At 43.1% G+C, this 27426-nt stretch overlaps 1 protein-coding gene across 4 annotated transcripts in view; it reads left to right on the top strand.

Moving 5' to 3' along the window:
* Positions 1-27426, top strand: part of CACNA2D3 (calcium voltage-gated channel auxiliary subunit alpha2delta 3) — an 824202-nt gene that overhangs the window by 166882 nt on the left and 629894 nt on the right. For all 4 annotated transcript variants that reach the window (XR_011426865.1, XM_070237387.1, XM_070237386.1 and 1 more), the window contains one exon: positions 7294-7410. Coding sequence is in view for 3 of the 4 variants with exons in the window: in XM_070237387.1 (XP_070093488.1) it covers positions 7294-7410 (117 nt within the window). In the remaining variant the exon portion in view is untranslated. The remainder of the gene's footprint in view (positions 1-7293; positions 7411-27426) is intronic.

Raw genomic sequence — 27426 nt, 5'->3', positions numbered from 1 at the left:
TGAAGCATCTTCCGTTCTTACATAACAAGCCACCTTTAAGGGTGAATGGCTTGTCCTGTCTCCAGGTTGCTTTCCCAGTAACAGGGTTTATCAGAGACCTGGTCAGGGGATTTCAAGGGACATGCTGGAGGCTTAGGGGAGGGATGGAGGAGCAGGCCGGTTTCTCTCCAGTCATGGGCTTTGAGGCAAATCCCTGATTCTCACTTGGGGACAGGCAGGTCCTTGCTTTGCCATCTCCTCCCCTGGGCCTTCTGTCAGTCCTCGTGCAGTGATTTAATTATGCCGACTCTCGAGATGTAATTTCAGGTTTTGATGAGAAACTTGGCCAGGCGACCATGGTCTGATGCACCAGCTCTTTGGCTAATGGTACCCCCTGCATCCATCCTCTGCAGAGGGCATTTTTTGCTGGTGCTGAGCGTACTTAGAACCCGTCTTCCATGTTTGGCTTTTATCCCAATTAATCGTGATTGGGCAGAAGTCTCCTGACTGGAGCCCTCTCCCAGGGGCTGTTCCAGGTGACTCACTTCTAGCTATGCAGTTATCACGTAGGAAAAAAATGACCCAAATGTATGAACAACATTAAGTGTTCTGACAGTGAAGTAGTGCTTTCCTTTTCCTGGTGTTGGTGTGAAATGATCTGGCAAAATAGATGCTGCAGAAATAATGCATTTCTGTGTCTCCCTTCTCAGATGATAAATGTTCTTGGCTTGTCACAAGGCTTCTTGCCAAATGCTGATTCTGCTAACAGAAGGAATGGAAGCTTCAGACGTCCTCTTGTGACAGAGGAAAGAAAATGGTTTTCAGGCTTGCCTTCCTTCTGTGTCATGAATGCTGAGAGGTGCTCTTGAGAAGGGCTGTCTTCTGCCTCCACCCTGGTCTTGGCTAAAGCCACAGGCTGTGTTGCTCAGATATTTCTGGCTACTGCCTCAAGCCAGGGGGGGCCCAGAGGACGGGGGCAGAGTGAAGAGCATCAACGTTATCAATCACCCTGTTGGAATTTGTCTCTTACACCAAGAGCTTTAGTTCAGGAAGGCATTAGTATGAGAATACAACACTTACTAGAATCCCCCGTAGCAGAAATGCCAAGAGGGTAAAACGGGAGCATGAAGATTCGGAGTGGCCCATTATGTGCAGGCATGTGCTGGAGACTTTCGCAGATGTCTTCCGTCCTCCCAGGAACCCTCCAGAGCAGCCCTGGAAGACAGGCATCATTATGCCTAGCCTTCTGAACAAGGACACTGAGCCCCAGGAAGTTAAATGATTTCCTTAAAGTGATGCGGCCAGCCAGCCCAAACTACTGCTGTGTCTGACCATCAGATCTGTTGATGTTTCCCAGGGAGCTCACCTCTCATTCCTTGGTCTCTTCTGGCTTTTTTCCATTGCTGTCTCCCACTCCAGCCTCCCAACTCCTCGTCTCCATCCACTTTACCTCTCTCCGATCCATGCTGCATACTGAGGTTTTCCAGAAGCACACATCTGATCACTGAGTCCTCCTTCCCTTAAACGCTTCAATGGCTCTGGTTGTTGTCTGTCTCCACACTTCCACCCTCCTACCCAAATCAGGATAAGGTCCAAACTCTTAATCGTAGCACACTACCCTTGATGGCCTGGCTCTGCTTACTTCTTTGGCTTTGTCCTTCACCAGAGTCCCCTACCTTTGCCATCCGTGCTCCACTGAAGTGGATCGGGGGTAGTTCCTTGAGCCCCAGGCAGCCTCTGCTGCTCTGTCTGCCTGGCATGCTCACTCCTATTGCATCTCCCACCTTTAAGGGTCCAGTGAGATGAGAGTCCTGCCTTGACCACCCACATCGGGTGGTACAACTTACCATGATGTTGCATCCTTTTTGCCTGTTTACTCATCAGAACACTCCTGACCATTAGACTGTGAACTTTCTTCAACTTTACTTTACTCATCATTTTGTGCTTGGTGCCTAGTACCCTCCCTGGCATACTAGAGACACAAAACAGATGTTTGTGGAACAAGTAAATAAATGCTGGAGACAGAATTCAAATCCCTTTTGGCCTGAATCTTTAATCAGGTGGCACAGCATCTCTTCCACATTTGTCTTTCCCTCTGCCTTCCTTTTGTGTGTTTACAGGGACCGCCAATGCTTTCTAACTCCTTTTTCCAGTTGAAGGATGACTGCTTTTACATGAAACAAAGTGATTGCTAGTGCAGTCCTTGAAGCTACGGAAAATAAAGCCCATTGCCTGCAGAGCCATGTGAGGAGGCAAACCCCAGAGGAGGAGAAGTTTGGGGTGTTCTGCCTCCAGGTCTTTCTTGGTACCTTGGAGAACAGAAGACGATTTATAGCTCAAACACAGCCCTGGAGTAACTTGTAGTTAAGGCTCCAGGGCTGCTTCCAGAGTGGCTTGCTCCTCTCCCTCCAGGCATTTTTATTGTGAAGAGCCGAGTCTGCTCCTTTGGGGCCAGGCTCCAAGCTCACGCCCTCAGAGGCCCTATGGAAGGGTGGAGTTGACTCCTCTGACATCCTGTGTGCCCTGGCCCTGTGGCTTTTTCTCACCTGGAGCAGCCTTGAGAGCAGCTGCAGCCCTCGTTAACTGAGGATGTCTCTGGTTTTTGGTATTTGACTCTCTTGGCAAGTCCAAGCCACTGTTGGCTACAAAATCAATGAAACAGGGTTGTTATGGCAGTGAAATGGGCCCTCTGAAGCAGGTTTGCAAATATTTAGATTGTCAGTCCTTCACTCCTTACCCCTCAAGTTCAAAAGACCAAGCGTTTAGAAGTTAGACTTCACTAGGTTTAAAACTCACTCTCTAACCATTTGACTTTCAGCAACTGACTGGAGCTCTCTGTGCCTCAGTTCCCCATCTGCAACATGGGGATAATACCTACCTCTCAGGGTAGCTGTGAAGATTAGACAAATTAATATGTGAAAAGCTTCTGGCGCCGTGCTGGGCCTGTGATGCACAGAGGACTCATCCTACTGACTTCCTGAGGCTCTGCTAATGAAGACATGCCGCTTAATTGCACAGATTCTAATTGGGACCACATTCCCCTAAAGGAATCTGTTTATTAGGTGCCCATATGCTATTCTACATCTAACTACAACTTTTATATTTTCTAGTTTCCAAAATAGTATGTTCATTAGAAAAGTTAGAAAATACATTTCAGGTAAAATACAGGTAAGCAAAAAATGAAAGAAAAAAACTCGTTTGTAATTGCACAGACAGCTGTGAACACTTGGCATATGTCCCCCAGCAGTGTGTTTTGTGTGTGTTTGCGCATATGCATGTATATGCAGATTAGTAGTTTAAAACAAAAAGTCACTGCTTACTATCTGTAACATATTGTAACAGACTGTGTGCACTTTTCCTACGTTCTTTTACACAGTTTGGGATGGCTGTGTGGAATTCTGTTGTGGTGTTGTAGCTTGCTTTGTCCAGTTGCTGGAGATCAGATTGCTTGGTTTTGTACAGTAGGGACATTGTTAATGGTTTTGATACATATCACCATTCTAAGCCATTAAGGGCTTGCAACTGATTAATGCCTATCATTGAGTTACTCTCTCTGTTCTTCAAAATCCTTTGATTCCAGCAAAGTGTAACATTTCCTGGTAAGAGTAAGGCGTTACATTATTCTGACCTGATTCCAGAAGACATTAACACATCTTGAAAAGCAGAGTGTTTTTTGCTTATGGAGTAATTTCCCCAAGGTAAGAAGGTAGTATAGACTTGGCTCATTGGCAAAGAGGACCCATTATCACATGTCCTGAAGGAAGAGGACTTAGGCTGGCAGAGGAATGGAACCAGTGAACTGGTGAGTTTGTCCCAGATCTAGAATCCTTGGCAAAGAGCTTTGTGTTGAGATTAGTTAGCTAGGTCACCAGGCACAATTAGCCCTGGGAGACTGACAACCCTCTGTAAGGTAAGTGGCTCCTTTTCATGCACAGAGTCAGAAGAGAGGATGTGGGAAGGTCTCATTGAAAACTTGGTGGATAGTCAGAGTTAAGTCAATTAATTCTCCTCTGGAGGTCTCTTGGGAGAGAAACATGTGCATGTGACAGGTATGGCCAGAATAATGGGGCTTAATATAAAAACCAAAAAATTCAGCTAATCGTGAAATTCACTTTATTTTTTTTAATCTAATCTCTAGATCATTTTTTGTTACAGAATTACTTAAGACAGAGATTTATTTCACTGACTTTGTAAATATTAGGCCAACATTAGTTTTGTTTGGTTTTACTCACTTCTTGAACTTTGTATTTTGGGTAGTGAATCAGGCTTGGGTAGAAGGTGGCCTTGGCTGTTGGCTTTTGGAGCACATCTGGCAGGCAGCAGAGAACTCCCAGGATTTTTGGCTCCAAAGATGTTGGCTTGCATTTGAGCTTAGGGAAAGTTTCCAGTGATTGTCATTGAAGTTTTATTCATACACCAGAGGAGGCTGTTAGCTTGAGCCAGGGTTGGGCTGGCTGGAGTCCTATATCCCAGGCCAATCCAGTTAACCTCCCAAGGGGTGGGGAGGTCACACTTACAGGACCATAGGACAAAATGCAGCTGCATTATTACTTGCATCTTCCTTGTATTGTAACATTGCAATTGTTCTACAACAAGCTTCATCCAGAGAAGTGCTGTGAGTGTCTGCTGTGGGCTGGTGGATGACCATGAGGATCTGTTCTTGCCTCCTGGGCCACTCAAGCTCTGATGGCAGGAGTGATGAGCAAATGGGGGCTCAGAGGGAGGATGCAGCTTTCTTGTCTTGGGGAACCAGGACAGGCTTCTTGAGGAGGGGAAGGCTAGATGAAGGAATACTGGTTTTCCAGGTGAGATATAAGAGAGAGACTCTCAAGGCAAACGTAGGAGCTTTTGGATGTTTTCAGGGAGCAGGGAGAAGCATGTCACTTGCAACTCATGGTCCATTATAGAACCACATGGAGCAGCTCAGCACATCTTATAAGTAGTCTGTCTTGGTCTAGACTCAGGCAGTCCAGAGTAGCATTTTGTATATTTCTTCAGGATCCCCTTAATTCTGAGAAATACCAGGCCTTGGGTCTGATATTTGGGTCAGAGGCCCCAGTGCCAAGTCTGAAGATCCCTTCCTGCCCTTGTGACCTCCTACTCTGCCAGAGTCCAGTAATGGGCACTGGGATCTCTCTGTGGTGAGATGCCCTCAGGGTCCAGGATTTCATTTTAGTCTTAGAGATTCGATGAATTCTCTTGTATGTTCATTTCCATGGAACACCCCCTGTCCTTAAACTCTAGTTTTTTCCTTTCAGAACACCCAGTTTTATTGCCTCAAAGGACTTGGAAATCTTAGCTAGGACAGGAAGCATTTTGTGTGACACATGTGCATGCATGTGCGTGTGCACACACACACACACACACTCCTTTCCTTGGGGCAAGGAAAGACTGAGCATCCTCTCAGTTTACATTTTTGAAGGTAAACAAGGGGAATTGGGGAGAAAATATAAATTTATACCTAAAAAGTTATCCTGACATTAAAAAGTCATTATATTTTCCACTTCAAAAATGACTCTCAAGGTCTCTAGAGCCAAGAGAAGCTGGGGAGCCCCTTGTTTTTCCTAAGTGGAAGCTTGGGGTCAGGGGTTAATAACTGATTCAGGTTTTCCCCACAAATAAGGGTAAATATAAAGCCCCTAATATTTTTAGTTCCCCAGCCTTTTTTGATAGCTCTGTAAATGTAAGGGATTCCTACTGACATTAAAAGTATTTCAAACTCCATTTGGAAGATGTTTATTAATAAGCAATATTTCTTTCCAGTGGGAACAAAATTAGATCTTTAGTTAAGCCAAAATTTTGGTCTCAGGACTGCTTTACACTCTTAGAAAATATTGAGGACTCCTGTGGGCTTCTTCTTATGTCAGTTGTAGCTATTGATATTTGCCATATTAGAAATTAAAATGAAGGAATTTAAAAATAAATGAGTTCAAAACATAAAAACTCATAACATTTTAACATAAATAACATGTTTTATGAAAAATAACTATATTTCCCCAAACGAAAAAAATTAGGGGAGTAGTATTTTTTTGGTTTTGTTTTTGCAAATCTCTTTAATGTTTGAGAGAAGACAATGGATTCTTCCAGATAAGAATGTGGATTCTTATCTCTGCTTCTGTGTTCAGGCTGTTGTGTTTGCTGAAATCTATGAAGAAAGCCTGGCTTCACCTAGAAATGCTGTTGGAAGAAACGAGGACTTCATGGACCCCTGAAATGGTCTCAGGGACCCCACAGGGGTTCTTGGACTCCTTTGAGAACTGCTGGTTTAAACAGATAAATTACCAGGGGATGTGATAGATTTCAAATGAAAAATTGTCTTTGAGAATTTGAGTCAACTGTGAGTCAAATCAGTCCTTTATGAACAAACTAACAAATTATGAAATCTTACAAAAAGTGTTGTTTTTATGGTTTTTGTGCTTGCTGTATATGCTCATTTCTGTGCTCTCCTGGGGCACATTGGAAGTCCTCAATAATTGAATCGAATTGAAATACTAAAATCCACAGCAAGGACGCTAACATTATAAAAATGTTTATAAGATGTTCTGTCATCTTACTTTCTTCATTTCCTTCTCCAGTTCAGGAGTTGGCAAGCTTTTTCTGTAAAGGACCGGAGAGTAAATATTTTAGTCTTTATGGGTCATCTAGTCTCTGTTATGACTATTTAACTTGATCAAATATGTAAACAAATGGGTGTGGTTTTGTCCCAGTAAAACTTTATTTATAAAAATAGATGATGGATTAGATTTGGCCCAAGGATCATAGATTGCTGATGCCTGCTGTAGTTCTACGTTAGAGTCATGGCTCTGAAACTGTTTTTTCCTAAGTCCCTGGTCTTTGGCCATGAAAAAATTAACTTAGTGATGTTCACGGAAAAAAAAACCCCACTAAAGTTGAGTTTCTTCATTTTTACTTTGTGACGCATCTGGAATAGTCAGTTTCCAGTGGTGATGCCTGCAGGATAGTTAATGAATCTGGGGCAGTCCTCCAGAAGAATGGCTGAGTGTGGTCAAGTTGGAAGCGTAGAGGGTTGATTTAAAAAACTGAAGAAGATGGATGATAAAGAGTTTGATTGCTTTAGGGATTATTCCTTTCCTGGGTGCTATGAAGTTTCCAAGAGAACCCGAGCCAGTTTTTACATTTCTCCCTGGTTGGTTTAATAATTGTGAAATACAATCCACTCTCCCCAAATCCAGCAGAGACAATCACATTATAACTTTATTTCTACTGATTCCTTGTAGGTAGATGTGCTCTGACATCATGGGTGTGGTGTCTGGTGGTATCATTTGCCTTTAACGTTGCCCTCCCTCCTTACAGAAATACAAAGAATATGAGAAAGATGTTGCCATAGAAGAAATCGATGGTCTCCAACTGGTGAAAAAGCTGGCAAAGAACATGGAAGAGATGTTTCACAAAAAGTCGGAAGCAGTGAGGGTAAGTACTTCTGGTTTCTGTTCTGTGTTGCCAGAAGGCACAAAGGCAGCTTCAGGGAATTGGTGTTGATGAACACAACCCTCAGATATCAAAGTTGACTCAGCTGTTATGTAAACGTTTTCTTTTCCTTAGTCTAGTTAACAAGGAAAAGCAGTTACAAGGGACACAATCGCCCTTTCCATATAGGGTTCAGGTGCCAATTTTCATCTTAAAATTTTATGCCTTCTTCGGGGGCATCACTAATTATACAGCCATGGAGGATGGCTTATGACTGTGTATGCATTCACTAATTGCCAAAAATCATTCAAAGGTACATTGTGGTTCAATTAAGCAGCCATGAAAAAATTTAAGCAATGCTTGCCAAAATGTAGAATTGAAAATCTGAATGGGGTAAATGAGTCCAGATGAAGTCAGAAGTTCTCTTTCTCTTTATTGGAATATTACTGTGATTATAATGCTTATCTTGACTGGTAAGAGCTGTCTGAAATTTCATATTATCAGCAGGACAAATAGAACTGCAGTACACAAGTGTATCGTTTTGGATTTCTAAGATGGTCTCCAACTTTATTGCTTGTTGCCAACTAAACAAAGCATCTTATGTTCTTGTTTTAGGACACGTGAATGTTGTAGTATCCTATGTTAATGCCATATTGGCACAGGATTATGGCAAAGAACTGCAATCTGAGGAGTTCTTTATTTCTAATGTATAGTTTGCTTACCTTTAGGGGTTTTTCTCCCCAATTATTTCATTGAAGTCATAATAGTTTATAACATTGTGTAATTTCAGATGCTCATTATTATTTATCAGTTTCTGTATAGACTGCTTCGTGCTCACCAGCAATAGTGTAATTTTTGTCCATCACCATAGGTGCCCCTTTACTCCTTTCACCTAGTCCCTAACCCCCTTCCCCTCTGGTAACCACTAACCTGTTCTCTTTATCCATGTGTTTGTTTATCTTTCACAGATGAGTGAAATCAGGCAGTATTTGTCTTTCTCTGTCTGGCTTATTTAGCTTAAAATCACACCCTCCAGGTCCATCTATGTTGTTGCAAATGGGATAATTTTGTCTTTTTATGGCTGAGTAGTATTCCGTTGTATATGTATACTACATCTTCTTTATCCATTCATTAGTTGAAGGGTGCTTGGGTTGCTTCCACGTCTTGGCTATTGTGAATAATGCTGCAGTGAACATAGGGATGCATAAATCTCTGAATTTTTGATTTCAAGTTCTTTGGATAAATACTCAGTAGTGGGATACCTGGGCCATATGGTATTTCTATTTCTAATTTTTTGAGAAATCGCCATGCTGTTTTCCTTAGTGGCTGCTGCAGTTTGCATTCCCACCAGCAGTGCATGAAGGTTCCTTTTTCTCCATGTCCTCTCCAACATTTATTTTTCGTCTTGGTGATTGTAGCCATTCTAACGGGTGTAAGGTGATATCTCATTGTAGTTTTGATTTGCATTTCCCTGGTGATTAGTGATGTTGAACATCTTTTCATGTGCCTGTTGGCCATCTGTATATCTTCTTTGGAAAAATGTCTGTTCGTATCCTCTGCCTATTTTTTGATCGGGTTGTTTATATTTTTGTTGTGGGGTTGCATGAGTTCTTTATATATTTTGGAGATTAACTCCATGTCAGGTATATGATTTGCAAAAATTTATCCCAATTGGTGGGTTGTCTTTTTGTTTTGCTCCTGGTTTCCTTTGCCTTGCAGAAGCTCTTTAGTCTTATGAATTCCCATTTGTTTATTTTTTCTTTTATTTCCTTTGCCTGAGTAGACATGGTATTCAAAAAGATGCTGCAAAGACTGATATCAAAGAGTGTACTCCTTGTATTTTCTTCTAGGAGTTTTATGGTTTCACGTCTTACTTTCAAGTCTTTAATCCATTTTGAGTTAATTTTTGTGTATGGTGAAAGATAATGGTCTACTTTCATTCTTTTGCATGTGACTGTCTAGTTTTCCCAACACTATTTATTGAAGAGCCTTTCTTTTCTCCATTGTATGTTCTTGGTTCCTTTGCTGAAGAGTAACTGTCCATAGATGTGTGATTTTATTTCTGGGTTTTCAATTCTGTTCCGTTGATCTGTGTGTCTGTTTTTGTGCCAGTACAATGCTGTGTTGATTACTGTAGCTTTGTAGTATATTTTGAAGTCAGGAATTGTGATGCCTCTGGCTTTGTTCTTTTTTCTCAGGATTGCTTTAGCTATTTGGGGTCTTTGGTTGTCCCATAGGAATTTTAGGATTCTTTGTTCTACTTCCGTGAAGAAGTCATTGGGATTCTGATTGGCATTGCACTGAATCTGTAGATTGCTTTAGGTAAATGGACATTTTAACTATGTTTATTCTTCCAGTCCATGAGCATAGAATATCTTTCCATTTCTTTATGTCATCATCGATTTATTTCAATAATGTCTTATAATTGTCATTGTATAGGTCTTTCACTTTCTTGCTTAAATTTATTCCTAGATATTTTATTCTTTTTGTTGCGATTGTAAATGGGATTGTATTCTTGACTTCTCTTTCTGCCAGTTTGTTATTGGTGTATAGAAATGCAACTGATTTTTGTTAGTTGATTTTGTACCCTGCAACTTTGCTGTAGTTGCTGATTATTTCTAATAGTTTTCTGATGCATTCTTTAGGGTTTTCTATATATAGAATCATGTCATCCACAAACAGTGAGAGTTTCACTTCTTCTTTTCCAGTTTGGTTACCTTTTCTTTCTTTTTCTTGCCTAATCGCTCTGGCCAAAACTTCCAGTACTATGTTGAAGAGGAGTGGTGAGAGTGGGCACCCTTGTCTTGCTCCTCTTCTCAGAGGGATGGCTTTTAGTTTTTCACCATCAAATATGATGTTGGCTGGGGGTTTGTCATATATTGGCTTTATTATGTTGAGGTACTTTCTTTTTATACCCATTTTATTGAGAGTTTTTAATCATAAATGGATGTTGGATCATGTCAAATGCTTTCTCTGCATCTATTGAGATGATTATGTGGTTTTTATTCCTCATTTTGTTAATGTGGTGTATCATGTTCATTGATTTGTGGATGTTGAACCATCCCTGCATCCCTCGTATAAATCCCACTTGATCATGGTGTATGATCCTTTTAATGTATCTTAGCTTTCAGTTTTAATAATTATCTCAAGAATCACTTTGCTGTAAAAGACCACTTCCTACTTTAGTTTTTCTCACAATTAATTGGCAAAGCCAAATTTCTACAACATATTTCTGCTTTAGACCTAATTTTCCCACACATTTACTTGTCCCTAAAACATTTTCATACCATTTTGATTCCGGGATAGAGGGAGTGTAGTTTCATAGGTACAAGCAGGAGGTTGACCTGGGTTCAGTGCCTGCCTTTGTCACTTACTGACCTTCCACCTTTTGCAAAACAGCCTTCATGAACCTCAATTTCCTCATCTGTAAAGTGGGAAAAACTCACAGAGTGGGCGTGAAGATCAAACAAAGTTATGGTTTTGAGCCACTTAGCACAGATCCTGGTACATACATAGTGGTCAGGGAATGGTGGCTTCTGCTGCTACCATGATTATTAATGTAAATAAGATGAGACTTCTTGGTGGAAACTCTGAAGTGCCTTAGAAAAAAAAAATACTTCTATCAGTCACAGAAATGTCTTGACAGCCAGTGCTGGGAGCTGTATGGGGCGCCCTTGGAGTGTCTTTATGTCACTATCTTGAAACAAATGGTATTCTTTACAGACATGGCAGCATGATAGCCATTCAAATGTAGTAGTCAGAATCCTGAAATAGAAATTAAAAAAAAAAAAAGCCCACCATAATTACTGTTTTCTTTCTTTCTTTCTTTGTTTTTTTTTGCTGAGGACGGTTCTCCTTGAGCTAACATCTGTTGCCAATCTTCCTTTTTTTGTATGTGAGCCATCGCCACTGCATGGCCACTGGCAGGCAAGTGGTGTAGGTCCACGCCCAGGTACCAAACCTGGGCTGCCGAAGCAGAGTGCGCCAAACTTAACCACTAGGCAACTGGGGCTGGCCCTACTATTTTCTATTCATAAAATGAACACCACTTTGCTGGAACTTTAAGAATATATTGAGAAGTATTAAAGAGAGAAAAAGATAATCTAAAACTCCCGCCTCTTGGCAGGAAACCATGGCTTATATTCTTGTGTATTTCCTTCCTTCCAGTCTTTTTTCTTTGGATTTCTATGGGTGTACTTGTGTGTGTTTTTCTTTTTTCAAATTTGCAATTGTATTGTCTGTTCACTTTTGTATCCAGCTTCTTTTCACTTCTGTAGAAGTGCTGTTGTAGTGTGAGCATTTTCTTGTGTCACTGTATTTTGTGATATTCTTATAAGGCTGCATAACATTTCATCTATGAGTGTGTCGTAATTGATTGACTATTTCTCTATATCTGGATATTTTAGCTGTTTGCACATTTTGATATAAATAACGTTGCTGTGAATCTTCCTGTATATTAATAATAGATCAACCAACTCAGTACCTGCTACATGTTGGGTGTTCCCCTAAGGATTTTACACGTACCCATAGCCCCGTGATGGAAATTACTATTATTATCCCTGTTTTACAAAAGAGAGGACTGAGAGGCAGAAGTTACTGCTTCCCCGAGGTCTCATGGGGAATAAGAGACGGGCTGCAGGCACATGGACCCCAGAGTCCACGTTCTTTATCACTTCCACACCCTCGGATCCTGCAGGGTACTTTGATTTCCTTAAGATGAATTGCTGAACATGCAAGACGGTTCAAAGGCTCTGAACCAACCTTCAAGGCTCTTTACGCACGTGAAAACATGTCTGTCCAGTTAAGATTCTGTTAATTTACAGTCGCTCCAGCAGGAGTGGTACGTGAGTGCTCATTTTCCTGAATCTTTGCGTAAAATAAAAATGTTTTGTTTTGCTTTAAATACTAGTAACAGCTTTGTCAATTTGAGAGAGGGAAATGCTGTTACTGTTTAAACTTGAATTTCCTCGTAAATCACAGGATTTTAGAGTAGAAAGGGACAGAACTATCTTTAGGTTCTACCGCTGTGGTTGACAGATAAGGAGCCCTGGTGTCTGGAATTCGAGGGGCTTGTGCAGCATGCCACTGTAACACAGAGGCCCAGCCAGCCCCAGAACCTGGGCCTGGTCACTTGGAGGCAGGGGCCCACATGGCATGTGAATCATAGGCTCAGCCGGAGGAGAGAGGATTGTTCTGAATCTCAGCTCTGCCTCAAGGTGGGAGGCCCATGAGAAAAGCTGAGCAACCTGGCGGACCTCTTTTCCTCTTACCTCCCTGGAGATGTTAGGAGGAGTCATCGAGGCCTTACTCATCTAGGCTATGTTTACTGAGCTTACTCTGCACCAGGCCCTGTGCTAAACACTTTATATATGTCATCTTATTTCATTCTCACGTCTACCCCAGGAGTGACATACTGTTAGTATATCATTGGTTTGGAGATGAGCACACGGGCTTGGCAGGGTGAAGTCATTTGCCCAGGTCATATGGGCAGGCTCAGTAGGGTTTCTTTTGCATCCAGGCAGTGGGATTGCCGTGCCTTTGCGTCTATCTGTGTGAAGTGTTTAGCACAGTGCCTGACAAACAGTAAATATTCAGCAAATGTTTGCTGTTACTGCTGGTTAAGGGACCTTCCAATGTGTAAGCATGTAATAGGGAAAGAGTCTTAAAGCTTCAGGAAGCTCCTGGATGATGACAGGAGGGAACCTAATTTTGAAACCTTTTTGCTTTAAATTAGTGAGGTTAAGGAAAAAAAAGACTGATATGGTTGGTTTGATTCCTTTGAGAAGGAGAAAAAAACTAGTTGCTCTATTTGATTTGAAATGTTCCCAGAATAAAGGCATCCAGGATTCTCTGAACTGTGTATTTTATGTATTTTAAAATAGATGTATGAGGCCCTTTGTAAGCACACTTGATGCCATAAAATCTAGGTTAACTGGTCCAGTGATATGTGGCTCTCCCCTGCTCTCAGTCTTTAAACAGCAAAGAGGGCTTGTGTGTCAAGTTGGGGCTTGGTGTGGTGACAGTTGCATCCTTGTGATCGGGCTGGTCCCCATTGTGAACTGTGTGGCTCTGTTGGCAGCAGTCATGAACCATGTGGCATTTGGAATGAGATGAGGTGGCCACTGAGAGGCCTCCTGGGTGCTGGTTTATGCTGAGTCCAGGGGAGCAGTGGGTGTGACTATTTTTCATATTATAATGTTATCTCGATTCTCAAATAGGAAAAGTTGCTGTTTGCCTGTAGGATTTGTGAGCATTTGGAGAGCAATGACCTCAGATCCAAATTTGCCTGTGGGTTTGCAGGGGAGCCATTATTTACCGTGTTGCCCTAGAATGCACCTCTGTGCAACAGGGCTCTTTCTTTCCCGTGCCACCCACCGAGCAGCGACCCCCTTCTCAAATGGCTCAGGGGAAGAACGGGTTTCAGTGTTTGCTCCATCACTGTGATGCACCCTGCCTGGCAATCTTCCCTTCCCAAGTCCCCATCTCCACCCCCAGCAATCTGAGTCAGGTGGGAAGCCCTGGTGCCTTCCTGGGTGTCTCCCTGCCAATAACTGATTCAGCCAAACGCTCATCAGTGGCGGATGGATGTGAGGACCCAAGAACATATAGAAGAAAAAACTGGTTCACAAACTACACTGATTATTAAAGTTCCCATTGATGTATATAAAATATTTATGAAACTGGCAACAGCGATTTAGAAAACTGCGCTAACACCTTTAGTCTGTGAAGGTCGGTTCAGTTAGTGTTAGAAAAAAAAAAAATGGAGTCCGGCAGTCACCCAGTCCTTTAACATGCTGGTCGTCTCTGGGCTGCTAAACACTGCTGATCTTCTTCTCTGTCTCTTCTGGCTTGATTTCCTCATTTCACCCCGTCACTTTTCCCAGTGATTAGTTGAACCAGAGTGATTTTTTCCTACTCGTCCCCTATTTGAATTACTCTCCACTATGCAATTATCCTATCACAGAAAGTCCTATTTTCTCCCCGTCAGATGTCTGAAGAAAATGTGAAACCTAAAGTGGCTGTCCATTACATAACCTCTGTCATCTGGTTGGTAATGGACTGTATGTAACATTTTTTTTCCAGGCTCACAAATTACAAATAACCTTAGCTTCAATAATTGCCATTAACATAATGGTGCTGTCATTATGGTAGCATTTCTTAACTAATATTTTCTAGCACTTTTTAATGCCAATGGTGGTTTAAGTAAATTTTTTCAAATCCACTCAGAAGCTTGATGTAGGTTGTTTTAACTTAAAGCCAAGTCGGGTTTGATGCAGCGATGCTGCTCCTTGCTTTTGTGTATAAGGATTGCGCCCAAAGCATTGTCTCCCCACTTCTTTGTTCAAGCCCTGAATGAATGTTGCTGAGCAGTTTATCAAGTTTTAAGTCCTGATGAATGGACGAGAAATGGAATCAATTTGCTTTTAGTTCATTACCATTTCAAGGGAGAAATTTCACCTCCTGAATGCGGAGAGAGTGTTATTCATCAGTCATCTGTCGACTGCGGACTCTGCTTGGGTCATTCCTAAGTGACACCTGGAAATGCTGGACTGTGTCACAAATCAGAGCTCAGCTGGAATATTGACAGGAGGCCCATTTGACAGAGCTCCCCTTTCTCCTGAGTTGCTGACGGTGACAAACTCTTTTTCCTGATTTGAGGGGAGAGTGAAGGCAAAGGATGTGCATTTCGTGGTGTTGGTTATGTGGACAGGCTGCCCCAGCCTTTCCTTTGTCTTTGAAATCCAATCCGAGCCTCCACTAGGAGTAGACAAATCATCACACAGCTGGCAGGATTTTCCGAGGCTCCAGGGAACTCCGAGCAAGCACAGCTAAGTGTGCAGTTGGAGGAGGATCTGTAGGAAGTAACTCTGAGTAACCACGGGGATCTCTGATTATAGGAATATGCCTTTAGGACACATTCCAACACAGCCAGTGGGAAATAATGAACCTGTGATTTCAGAACAGTCCCTATGATCAAGATGAGCAGCACAAGCTGAAAAAAAGTAGATAAACCAGGAAATGACGGAAAGGACTTTGGAGAATTTATAAATGTATACTAGTGTTTTCCAGAATCGTTTTCTAAGGGTGAATTCTCCGGAGTGGTTGTTGCCTTTGATCATGTGGAGCAGCTCTGGGGCGGGCACTGCCTCCATCACGCTGATTTGGGGCAGAGTTGGAACTTCCTTCTGTCTTCCCAGGTGGTGCTGGTTTTAGGGCCATGGATCCACACAGCTTGCACCGTGGGGCAGTATGGAGTTTAGGCCTCCACAGACTTAAACACATTTCACAGAGACAGGGAGAATTATAGGATGGTATCTATTTTGGTAGCATATCAGGCAAAGCATGAAGTATTTTATTTGCTGTTCAAATTAATTTTCTCCCCAAAATGGTTAATTAGCAGTGTCTAAAAGAACAAACTTCACTGGGGCCTGGGGGGCTGTAAAGAGACATAAAAAGCAAGTTGTAGCTAAACTCACTAAGAGAAGAGTCTGTTGTTTTCCAACCTTGGATAAGATATTTAATAAATTTTCAAGGCACCCTGAAGCTCCTACCTGTAAATAAACTTAATCCTGTTTCACTTATTTTCCAATTTACATTGATAAAATGATAAATCAGGCACTCGAAAAAGAGTGTTTTGCTTAAAAATAAATATCCTTGCTTCTTGGGAATAGCTAAAAGAGACTAGATTATATATGAAGTTTTTCCCCCCTTCCTATACTACCTGCTGTTCATTGCGGAACTGATTCCCATTATAGCTGTACTGTGGAAAGTAATTGCTGTTGTACAGTAATTCAATTTCAGTGCATTCACGCATCAGTTCACCGATAGGGGTTTATCTGGAGAAACCTGGGACTTGAAAGCTTTTTATCGAGGAATTCCACATGCAGCAAGACATTTTTCCTAGGTAACGAATATCAGTATTTGCATTTAATAAACATTTACCTTCTCAGAAAAATGGATTTTTTTTCCCCCTGCAGAAGAGATTTACGCCAATCTTCCAAAAAGCTAGAGGCTACCATTAAAGCAACTTTCTCTAGCTGTTTTGTGACTGGTGCATGTCTACATATGTATGACTATAAAATACATCTCTGTTTTTATGTAAATATATACACTGAGGCATGAAAAGCAGGATGCACCCAAGGAAAGCATGCTTTGTACCAAAAATATATGCTATATAAGAGATTAATATCTACAGGGACTATGTGAATGCTTATGGTTTAAAAATTCTGTAGGTGTTGTGAAAATTGTTGGTGAGGCATGCTTTCAAAAGGGTACCCATTAAGTTGGAAATGAAATCAACCCTTTTGTTTCTAAATTTCTAAATTAAGGAAAGGTTTTTAGGACAGAACTGATTCTCCCTGTATAAAATGACTCTTCGATCATAAGGACTCTTTAGTACTAAGTCCAAAATGAGCTGTAGAGATCACAGGAGCTGAATGTACCTAACATTGCTAGGATGGCCTTTGGTTCTCTGCCAATAGAGATGGCTGTACGTATCTAAAAGATTTTTCTACCTTGTGTTCGTTTCTGATCTCATCTCAAAATTTCAAAACTTGTTCCTTGAAAGAGGAATAAATTTGTTTCAGAAAAAAGTAATGTTTTGAGTCACAGATAAAGAAGGAAGAGACTATTATTTTTTATGTTGCTGTATCTTATAGCCTATTTGCTTTTTTTCCTCTTTCTTTCATGGCCAACTGGGTTGCAAAATCCCATACGTATGCATAAGAAAGTTTAAAGCAGAAACCTCAAACCAGAAGAAATTTAAAAAATAGCAACAATCTGGATTCACCAGTTTTGATGAGGTCGGTGAGCCATCCTTAATGCTTGAGGGCAAAACCACATGGAACTGCGTGGTCTTCGTGGGTTTCACCCCAAATGGGGCTGGGGTTTCCTCTAGCATACTTTGGATTGTACCAGCCTGAGTCTCATGAGGAGGCCCAGAAGGCTGCTCTCCCACCCACTATGGTGAGAGTGAGCAGCTCACCTGCCTCCTGTGGGAGATAAGCTTCCTGCTGAGGGAAGAAGGGAGAACCACTGGACATCTTGTATGTGTCACTCCATCTCCCGGCTCAGCTCTTTCTTTTCTCTCAGCCGCATGTATTGGAAGTTTGGTTGGCTTGGTGAACTGTATCCTAGCTTTTCTGCTTATTCTGGGGATGTTGGCCTATACAAAGGGTCTCCTTTGTGGGTAGAACCACTGTGCCAAACCTTCCAACTTCATGGTTATTTGTCTCATTTCCATATATTTGACTGAAAGCTCTCCATTTTCAGAGCTTTATGGGAGACTTAATTTTGGGTGTTCTGTTTTCTAATTCGCCTCACCTGTGTTTGTTTTCTGATGCTTTTTGTTTTGTTTTTATTGATTATGCAATACATGTTTATTGTAAGTGGAAAAGAATGTGAAGAAAATAATAAAGGAGAAAGTAGAGATCACAGCACCAAGAGGTATTAAAAGGCACAACATCTTTCAATACCTTTTGCTTTTAAACATCTTAATTTCTAGTCTTCCAAATTTTTTTAAATTTGTGCTTGCGTATATGCATATGTGTGTATATATAAGATCTTCTAAAACGTTGGGCTATTCTTTCCTGTTACCAGCTTTGTTTTTTTTTTAAAGATTGGCACCTGGGGCTGGCCCCGTGGCCGAGTGGTTAGGTTAGCGCACTCTGCTATTGTGGCCCAGGGTTTCGATGGTTCGAATCCTGGGCGTAGACATGGTGCCGCTCATCAGGCCATGCTGAGGCGGCATCCCACATGCCACAACTAGAAGGACCCACAACTAAAAATACACAACTATGTACCAGGGGACTATGGAGAGAAAAAGGAAAAATAAAATCTTAAAAAAAAAAAATGATTGGCACCTAAGCTAACCACTGTTGCCAATCTTTTTTTTTTTTTTGCTTTTTCTCCCCAGAACCCCCCAGTACACAGTTGTATATTTTAGTTGTAGGTCCTTCTCATTGTGCTATGTGGGACGCTGCCTCAGTGTGGCCTGACGAGTGGTGCCATGTTTGCGACCAGGATCCGAACCAGCCAAAACCTGGGCCGCCGAAGTGGAATGCGAACTTAACCACTAGGCCATGGGGCCACCCCCAAGTAACCAGCTTTTTAAAAATGTTGCATGTTGTGGACATTTTTCTATGTCAATGAATATATATTTCTATTCTTTTTCATGACTTATTGATAGTCTTCTTTCTGGATGTTCCAATCAAACAATTCTCTCTTGGTGAACATTGATGTCATTTACAGTATTTCACTATTATAAGCAATAAAATGACAAATTCTCTTGCAGAGAAACTTTTGTCCATTTGTTTGATGCATTTATTAGGCTGTATTCCTAGAAGTAAAATGAAGGCTTTTGGTACATGTTGCCAGCTTGTCCTCTTGACAGCATCACCTGCTTGTGCTCCCACCTGTGTGATGGGAGAGGCACTGTTTCTCTACTTTCCTCTCTCACTCTCTCATGTTTTACTATTGTTAGTCTTTTGGTCTTTTTCAATCTTACAGGCAAAAAGTAGCATCTCATTTTACTTCATTTCTTTAATTACTCACTACTTGGCATGGTGGATCTTTTCTGGCTCCCCACCTGCCCGGCACCGGAGTGTGAGGCAAACTGCACAATGTCACAGAGCATGGACATCAATGTCACAACATAGAGAAGGCCCCGGTGCTGGTCCCCACCACCCCACAGGGAGATGTGTGGGCCCCGGCACTTTCTTGGACACACTCGGAGGACCCTGCCCTCTTCCTTCCTGGAGTGTATCATGAGAACAGCCTGGTGGATGGGTGAGGGGGGTGTGGGACACACTGACTGACACCAGGCTGCCTGGATTTGGGGTGCCAGTTGTTTGGAGGAGTTGTCTTGAACACCAGCAGCCCAGCACCTGAGGATTGTGGTACTGGAGTGTCTCAGACCCCCGTACTGTGGGAGAAAGTCACTAATCTCTAGAGAATTTGAGCTTGGTGCAGCCCTCTCACTGGGAAAGGACCCCATTCCCAGCTGGCTCTTTGTCAGGGCTCCCAGATCAAGGGCCAGGGTCACTTTGGTTCACTTCTCCTTATGGCACTATGTAGGAAAGTTGGCCATATTTTTATGTGTTTATTAATTATTTCTTTTTTTTAAATAAACTGCCTGTTAATACCCTTTCCTGCTGTTTATACTGTACTATTTATTTTCCCTGACCTGCTTTGTCCCCAAGCACCTGTCACCTGTCACTGCCAAGCACCTGTCACAGTGTCTGAACCTACAGTTAAGTCTTGTTAAACGTTTGTTGCCTGACTCGCAGACCTTCATCTTGGAGTCAGGATAACTTGAAGTCAGAGAGCAGTCATGGGTTACACCTCTTCCCTTTTGACCAGAGAACTCCTGAATAACGAAGGGGAAAGGAAAGTATCAAGCTTAACTGCAGAGAAACTGTAGGACTCATAGGCTTTCCAGAACCCTTCACTGTCTGTTCCAAGCAGTGAGATGTCTGCGTGCCACCCCAAGTCAAGCTGTCGCCGTCTTAGACTAGTCGTGGGCTTCAGCCCAGTCTCTCCCCAGTGGGCTTCCTCCTAGAACTGGGTGAATGGGGGAGGTGAAATGGGCAGACACTGGACCAGCTGCTTCGACTGGCCAAAAAAGGTTAGCAATTTCTGTAGGAGGAATCAAATAAAAATTTTCTTTCTTTCTTTCTTTCTCCCTCTCCATCCCTTCCCTCCCTCTCCCCACCTCTCCCTCTCCCTTCCCTCCTTCCGTCCTTCCCTCCCTCCCTCCTTCCTTCCATTTGCTTGGAACTGATGAAGGGAGACTTGATTCTTGGACAGGGGAGAGAGGAAGAAGTCAGGGTTGCAGAGCCATGACTTAGCAGAATAACCCCATAAATTTCCAATAGTCTCTGTGCCTGGCTGAGGGATCTTTTGGTTGTAATACACAGGCTGGATGCTAGAGCCAGGACGTGTGCCTCCAGGCTTGGCAGATGTTTCTCTTCATGTGGCAGGTGGTAAAGACAGGCAGCTTACTACCCCCAAGAAATGGAGCAAACTGATGTAATGAGCAGGTTCAAGATGCTGTTCATAAATTTGAGCGTGATGTCATGAAGGAGAATTTTGGAGCAATGCTGAGAGTAGTTGCCAAACTCTTTCTCACCTTCTGGGCTTGGTGTTGTGCCAGCTGTAGCATGGTTGGGTCAAGGTACCCATCTGGAGCCCTGCCCCACCCCTGCCAGCATTGTCTATCACAGCATCCTGCTTACTCCCTTTGTAACGTTTGAAGGTTGTACTTACTCTGTTTATCTCAATGCTGACTTGCATATTGCCCGACTCCGCCCTAGAACCCAACTGTCATGAGGGCAGGGACATGATGGCTATGTTCCCCCTAATATGCACTGAACCCAGGCAGGGTGCTCGGTAAGTGTCTGTGAATGAATGAACTTGCCATACTGGTAATGATGCTGTCATGAGGAAAGTGCCCCATGCTTGGGAAGACTGCCGGGTCACCAGGGTGTGGGCTGGGTAAGGTCCGAGCATTTCCTGTGTACTAGTGCCTGCCCTGCCCCCTGCGCCCCACCAAACCATCTATTTCTCTCTGTCTCACAAGCAAAGTTTGGATTTGGTTTATCTTGTGCAATGATAAAAAGAAAAAGAAAAAGACTTCTACTCCCATCCAAAGTGAAATGTCATTTAAAATCATATTTCCCATTTTCATTGACTATTTTTATTCTCCATTTACAAAAGCCAGTTTTGAAAGATTTCCTGTCAGTTTGGCCAAGACCAAGTGGACCAAGCAGCCTGCGGAACAGAGGCTTGTGGCCATGGAGACCCTGTGTGAAATTACAGTGCTGGTCCCTGACTTTAGCCCAAGTAGCAATTACCCCCATCAGGAACCCAGGAAGAGAGGCCGAGCTCATCCTGCGGTGCTCTCTGGCTGCCTCTCCAGCCAGAACCTGATGAGCGAGGTGTCTGTCTGCAGATGGAAGATATGTGGGACACTGTCTGCACCAAAGAGGAGCGGGGGAGGGAAGCCAGCACAGCAGCATTGTACCTAGGGCTGGTTCCTCCTCTGATTGTTCTGAGTATTACTTTATTGTTTCAACACACCAGACCAGGTAGAGAATCATGCCACTTAACTTATACCGAGTGAGGCAACAGAAGTCTTAAAAGATTTGTGGGTGGGAAGAAATTATGGTGAATCCCTGGAGGGTCAGCATCACTAGATCCAAATGACAGGACAAAGCCATAATAATTAATAATAATAATAACAATAATAAAAGACCATGGCTATAATTGTATAAATTACTGGCAACAAATTAAAGTTGTCAGAAATATTTTGAACACATATTTCGTGTGTTTAACCAAGGATGTGGTGTTGGTGACATCACTTGTCCTCTTTTGGTCTTTGCTCAGTGTCCCATATCAAGGTGAGGAGCAGCTGGTCCCACAAACACAGCGAGATTATTTATGTTTTCTCAATTAGGTTATGAGGGGAAAATGAAAAGGTAGTTAGGAATTCATTGGCATTTCATTTACGCTGCATTCAGCAGAGGGGTGACAGCCCCTTCGAGTAATCAGAGTCTTTGTTAAAAATCAGCTGGAATATCATTGATTGCACATCCCAAGCTGTACTGGCTGCTTGAACAGACAACACGGAATGCTTTGTACCATCAGGGGAAAATGGAGATTTTTTTTTTCTTGTGTGCTTTCTAATTGGTTTTTTGTGATTTTCAGTTGGGGAGGGAAATCATATCCTTGGGAATATACTCAGAGAGACTCCCTCACTGTGCACCCAGTGATTCCAGAGCATCTCCTCAGGCCATTTGATGGGCTTCATAGAGTGGAGCATGTGCAGGGGCCCCTAGGAACCCGTGGTGGCCGTCAGAAAGCAGACTCTCACATCGGTCCCGGTAGGGAGTTGCTCATAAACATCTCAACACCAGCCAGTGCAGATGAGTCTCCTTTCCTCAAGCAGGTGTCCCTGTGCGAACTGTGGGCCTGGCAAAGGTCCTGGCCCTCAGCGCTTTGACCGAGAGGCAGACAGGTGCCGGCTGCAGAGGGACGATGGAAGAAGCCTCAGGCTGGAGCACGGCCGGACTCGCAGGGCTCCAGGCCTGCGGGCAGCTGTTTGGCCAGCTACACTGTGGCCTCTGTTAGGCCACTTGTTGAGCCAGGCAGCCTGTCTTCATGAGGACTTCCTGCAAAGGGCTCAGTGGACCCCCTCCCTTGCTTTGCTGGGAGTGCATCATTGCAGTCTCTGTGGCCATGGGGACAGTGTGGTCCACATTGGGAAATCAGAGGTGGCCTCTGAGGCCAGACATGGTTGAGATGGTTTTACTCCAGGGAAGTGTGTTCAGCCCTCTTCACTTGGCAAAAGCAAACATAGAATGGAGAGAGTGCCGTCCACGCTCACAGCAATTGCTTCAGTGGCGATGAGGAAGCCAAAAAGAAGCAATCTGTGTCACAGTTGTAAACCCCCAGGCTAGTCCTGGCCATAGACAGATTTTACTGGATCTGTGTGGGCTTTGAGGAAAAAAATGAAACCACATATAAAAATATGAAGTGATATAAAAATAGCCAGATTAAAAGCTTGAAAAACTGGGAGGTGTAGCCACCCTAGGGCTCCATTCCCACATGGCAACAATCAGCGTGAACTGCACAGTTTGTTGGTTTCCATGGTGCTCCCCAGTCATTTATTTTGCCACTCTGGCCCCAAAAAGCATTGAGTTTGCAACCCCTGGATTAGTCAGATCAGGGCCACAACCTCTTTTAGGGAACATAGCAGAGTGTTTGAGTGTATGAAGTTTGAAAGCTCGTTGGCAGGATAGTCACAGCTTTTATAATTCGCTCTACAGAAAGTAAACTGGAGTCTTTGCCATTGTTGTCGTTGTCATTGTGATCACCACCATCATAATCATCATCTTCTTCATCACCACATTATGGAGTGCTTCTCATTTGCCAAACCGTTGTGCTATGCTTTACATATATTTTCTTATTTAGCTGTTACAACCTGTGAAGTTGGATTAAGAAAATTCTTGGCTGGAGCTGGGGGAACATGGGATTTCTCTCTCTCTTTTTTTTAAAGTTTGTGATCAGCAGATGGGACTGTTTCTGAGGTTTTCTTCACTTTCAACATGTTAGGATTTTAGCCCTTGTTTTAGGCTGTTACCCATAAGAAGTCCTATTTGTTTTGTTGTATATTTTCTCTCATCTCCAAGAAGACCTGATCTATGTAAATAATTCCCAATATGGTCTTGTTCACAGAATCGGGAAATGAAAATGAGAGTGATACCCTCTCTCCTTCAGCGCCCCCGTTGAGCATGCACTTTCCTACTAGAATGATGACTGAGACAATATCTTACGTGGAGAAGGGGATGAAAAATGCTCAAAGTGGCTACATTTGAATATGTGGTACTTATCTCTCTGTGCAGGCTCCTTATAGAAAATATAATTCATCAAGCTTCACTCAAGGAAAAAAAAGAACATTATGCCTTCATCAACAACATCAAGGGCTCACCATGGCAGGAACAGGACCATAAAGGAGTTATTTTAGCAGAGTTAACAGGAAGAAATTAGCCCCATGTATCCTTCCTTTTTTATCATGGTGTGGTGCATTTGCATATTTTGAAATTTCACATTTGCATAGCCAATGATTTTAAATTAGATTCTCACATCTCCTCTCTGATGTTTGTCATGTGTGTAACTTGTCTTAATAAGTGAGTTGTTAGCATTTAAAAAACAGTTATCTAATCATTGGCCCAACCCGCAAAACACAGCAACCAGTTACGTTTGCAGGTTTTTAACTTTACTGAGCTATAATTCACATATGATACAAGTCACTTATTTAAAGTGTACAATTCAATGTTTTTTCAGTATGTCCACAGACTTTTACAACCATCACCCCAATCAACTGTAGAAGATTTTCATCAACCCAAAGAGAAAACCCTGCACCCATCAGCAGTCACTCTTGCCCCCCCGAAACCTCCTTTCTCCATGGAGAATAGGCCAACAGTATTCTACCTTTGTTTCTACAGATTTTCCTTTTCTGAGTCTTTTGTGACTGATTCCTTTCACTGAGCATAATGTTTTCAAGGTTTATCCATATTGTAACATGTATCAATACTTCGTTCTATGTTATGGTCAAATAATGTTCCATTGTATGGATATACCATGTTTTGTTTATTGCTAACACTTTTTGTTGTCTGTCGTTTTGATTATAGCCATCCTAGTGAGTATGAATTGGTGTCTCATTGTGGTTTTGACTTGCATTTCCCTAATGATGAATAGCATTGAGCATCTTTTCATGTGCTTATTGGCCATTTGTGTATCTTTCTCAGGGAAATGCCTAATGAGATCCTTTGCCCATTTTTAAATTATGCTGCCCATTTTTAAATTATATTGTCTTTTATTATTGAGTTGTAAGAACTCTTTTATGTTCTAGATACTAGTCTCTTGTAAGATATATGATTTGAAGATATTTTCTCCAATTCTTTGGGTTGTCTTTTCACTCTCTTGATGATGTCCTTTGTAACACAAAAGTTTTTCATTTTACAAAGTCCAATTTATCTATTTTTGTTGTTGTTCTTGCTTGTACTTTTGGTATCATATCTAAGAAATCATTGCCTAATCCAAGGTTACAGAGATTTGAGTCTATGTTCTCTTCTAAGTGTTTTATAGTTTTGGCTCTGATATTTCGGTCTTTGAGTTAACTTTTGTATATGGTGTGAGGTAGGGTTCCAACTTCATTCTTTGCATGTGGATATCAATTGTCCTAGTATCTTTTGTTGAAAAGGACACTTGAAACTTAGAATGTGCTCCTTTCAGCTCTGACATTTAATCAGCCCAGGGCTGCATCTCAGGAGCTGGATCACCGTTTCTATGATCACAACAGCACTGTGCTGACTCTGACAAACGTGTGTTCAGCACTCTCCATATGTAATTTGTTTTAATACTCAAAACCCCACTTAATATTCACCATTCATTCTGAGTTGGATAGAGTTATTACCAGTTATTAACCCATGTTATAGGTGGAGCAACTGAGGCCCAGTTTCTTATTACTGGTAGTAGGTAGCTGAGAGTCCAACCCAGGCAGTCTTCTCTCAACCCTTATACTGTACTGCCTCGCCTCAGGTTTTTAAAAAGATCCCATAAACAGTGGCTGCCAGAGGCCAGAAACCTGGCTAAGCATTTAAGGTGAATCATCTTAGCACTTTTTAGAGTATCAAGTTTCATCAGACTATCCCACGAATATTGTCAGAACGAAGATTCCATTTCAGTAGTCTGAGAGTCTGCATTTCTGATGAGCTCACAGGTGAAGCCGATGCTGCTGGTCAGGGGATCAGGCTCCAAGTGGAAAGGGGTTAGCTCACTAATTCTCAAACTTGGCTGCACATTGGAATCACCTGGAGGCTTAAAAAAATACAGATGCCTAGCCTCTCCCCCAGGGGTTCTAACTGCCTTGGTCTGGGGTGTGGCCTGGGCACAGAGTTTCAAAGACTCCCCAGGAGGTTCTAATGTACAACCAAGTCTGAGCAGCGCCAAGTGATCTCAGCCCATCATTCAGTGAGCCCCATGGGGAGGCCCATTAGTCTACTTGTAGAGGTGAAGCTTCCAGCTTCTGGAGGCTGACTGACGTTGCTTAAGGTCACACAGCTGCTAAGTGGCAGAGCTGGGATTCCAGTCCAGGCCTGTTTCATTCCAGCCCTCACATTGTGCCCCATGATAGCCTCCCTGTTGGAGTGCATTTGAAAAGGAGCCTGAATGGAGTGGGTGACCTCTCCTGGCCTGAGCCAGCCCTTGGAGACGGTTGTCTGACAGCTGTGCTCCAGGGCTGCTGGACCACTTCCATACGCTCCCCAGGCGGGGGCCTTTGCTCTCATTATAGGGTGCCTGTGGGACATGTGTGCATTCTTCACTGCCTGCTGCTTTGAAATGATCTGGATGCGGGGGTCACAGTCCCTATAAATCAAGTTCAGGTCCTCTCATTTATCTGGTTACTTCATCAGGGAATTGGACAGAGTGAGCAGTGCTTTGAACTAATGCCTGTTGGGAATGGGACGAAGTGCTCATTTCTTTGAGAATTCTTGCTATTTCAAGGAGGAGAAAAGAAAGGCTTGAGATAGGGGTGCCATTTGTCTTCTCTTCCTGTCCTAAGTTGCCTTCATCCCTACAAGGTCTGTGTGCAGGTGCGAGCTCACCTCACCTACCCTGTGTGTCCTTGGCCACTGGTGCTTCTCCCATCCTATCCACCTTGCGGACTGTGTGTTGTGTCCCGTGAAACAGAGAGCCTGGGGCCTCGGGGTTGGCCAGTGTCAAGATCAGATTTATAGCCATCAGGAAGAAACAGCGGAGTTTCCAGGCTATTGGGGGAGACAGATATTGAGTCAGAAGTTAGAGGAGTGGGGAAGGCTTGGAGGCTGGAAGTCCTGGTTGCTCAAGTGGTGTCCACTGGGGGAACTGAGGAGTGATGAGGAACATACCCCAGGACCCAGAAGATGGCAAAGAAGGGGCTCCAGGCAGAAGGAACAGTATGTTCAAAGCTGGAGAGGGAGCAGAGAGGGGGCAAGTTGAAGGAGTTGAAAGGAGGGTAAAGTGGGGGTTAAGGTTGGAGTGGAGAGAGCAAGACAGGGGGGCCACCCTGAGGTCTGTGAGGTGAGGGGGGCGCCCTGGGGCCTGGTGCAGTGGGGTAATGGTGGTCGATTTGTGTGGTTATGGGAAAGCCTCCCTCGCCAACCACCGGGGCAGCGGTCAGGCCCATCTTGCCCCCTGCGTTCCCCGCCCTTCCCCCGCCCTGCGCCTGACACGCCTGGCTCTGTGGGCCGTAGGTGCTCCCTGAAGAGTGTGGGTGTCATGCCGAGGATGCAGGAAGCTGCGGGTTTGTGTTTCTGTCTCTGTGCCGCTCCCTGCCTGGCTCCCTTTCTCTTTGTGCTGAGGGCAATGCTGCCACGTTCCCCACTTTTCTTTGCATATTTGATTTATATTCACCCATTCCTCCCCTCAAAAAAGTATTTTGCCTTCTCAGGAATGGGAAGCGGTGCTCTGAGGCGG

This window comes from Equus caballus, chromosome 16 (assembly GCF_041296265.1).
Source record: "Equus caballus isolate H_3958 breed thoroughbred chromosome 16, TB-T2T, whole genome shotgun sequence".
Lineage (NCBI taxonomy): Eukaryota > Metazoa > Chordata > Mammalia > Perissodactyla > Equidae > Equus > Equus caballus.
Note: the sequence above shows the minus strand (reverse complement) of the source record. Positions and strands in the feature narration are given on the sequence as shown.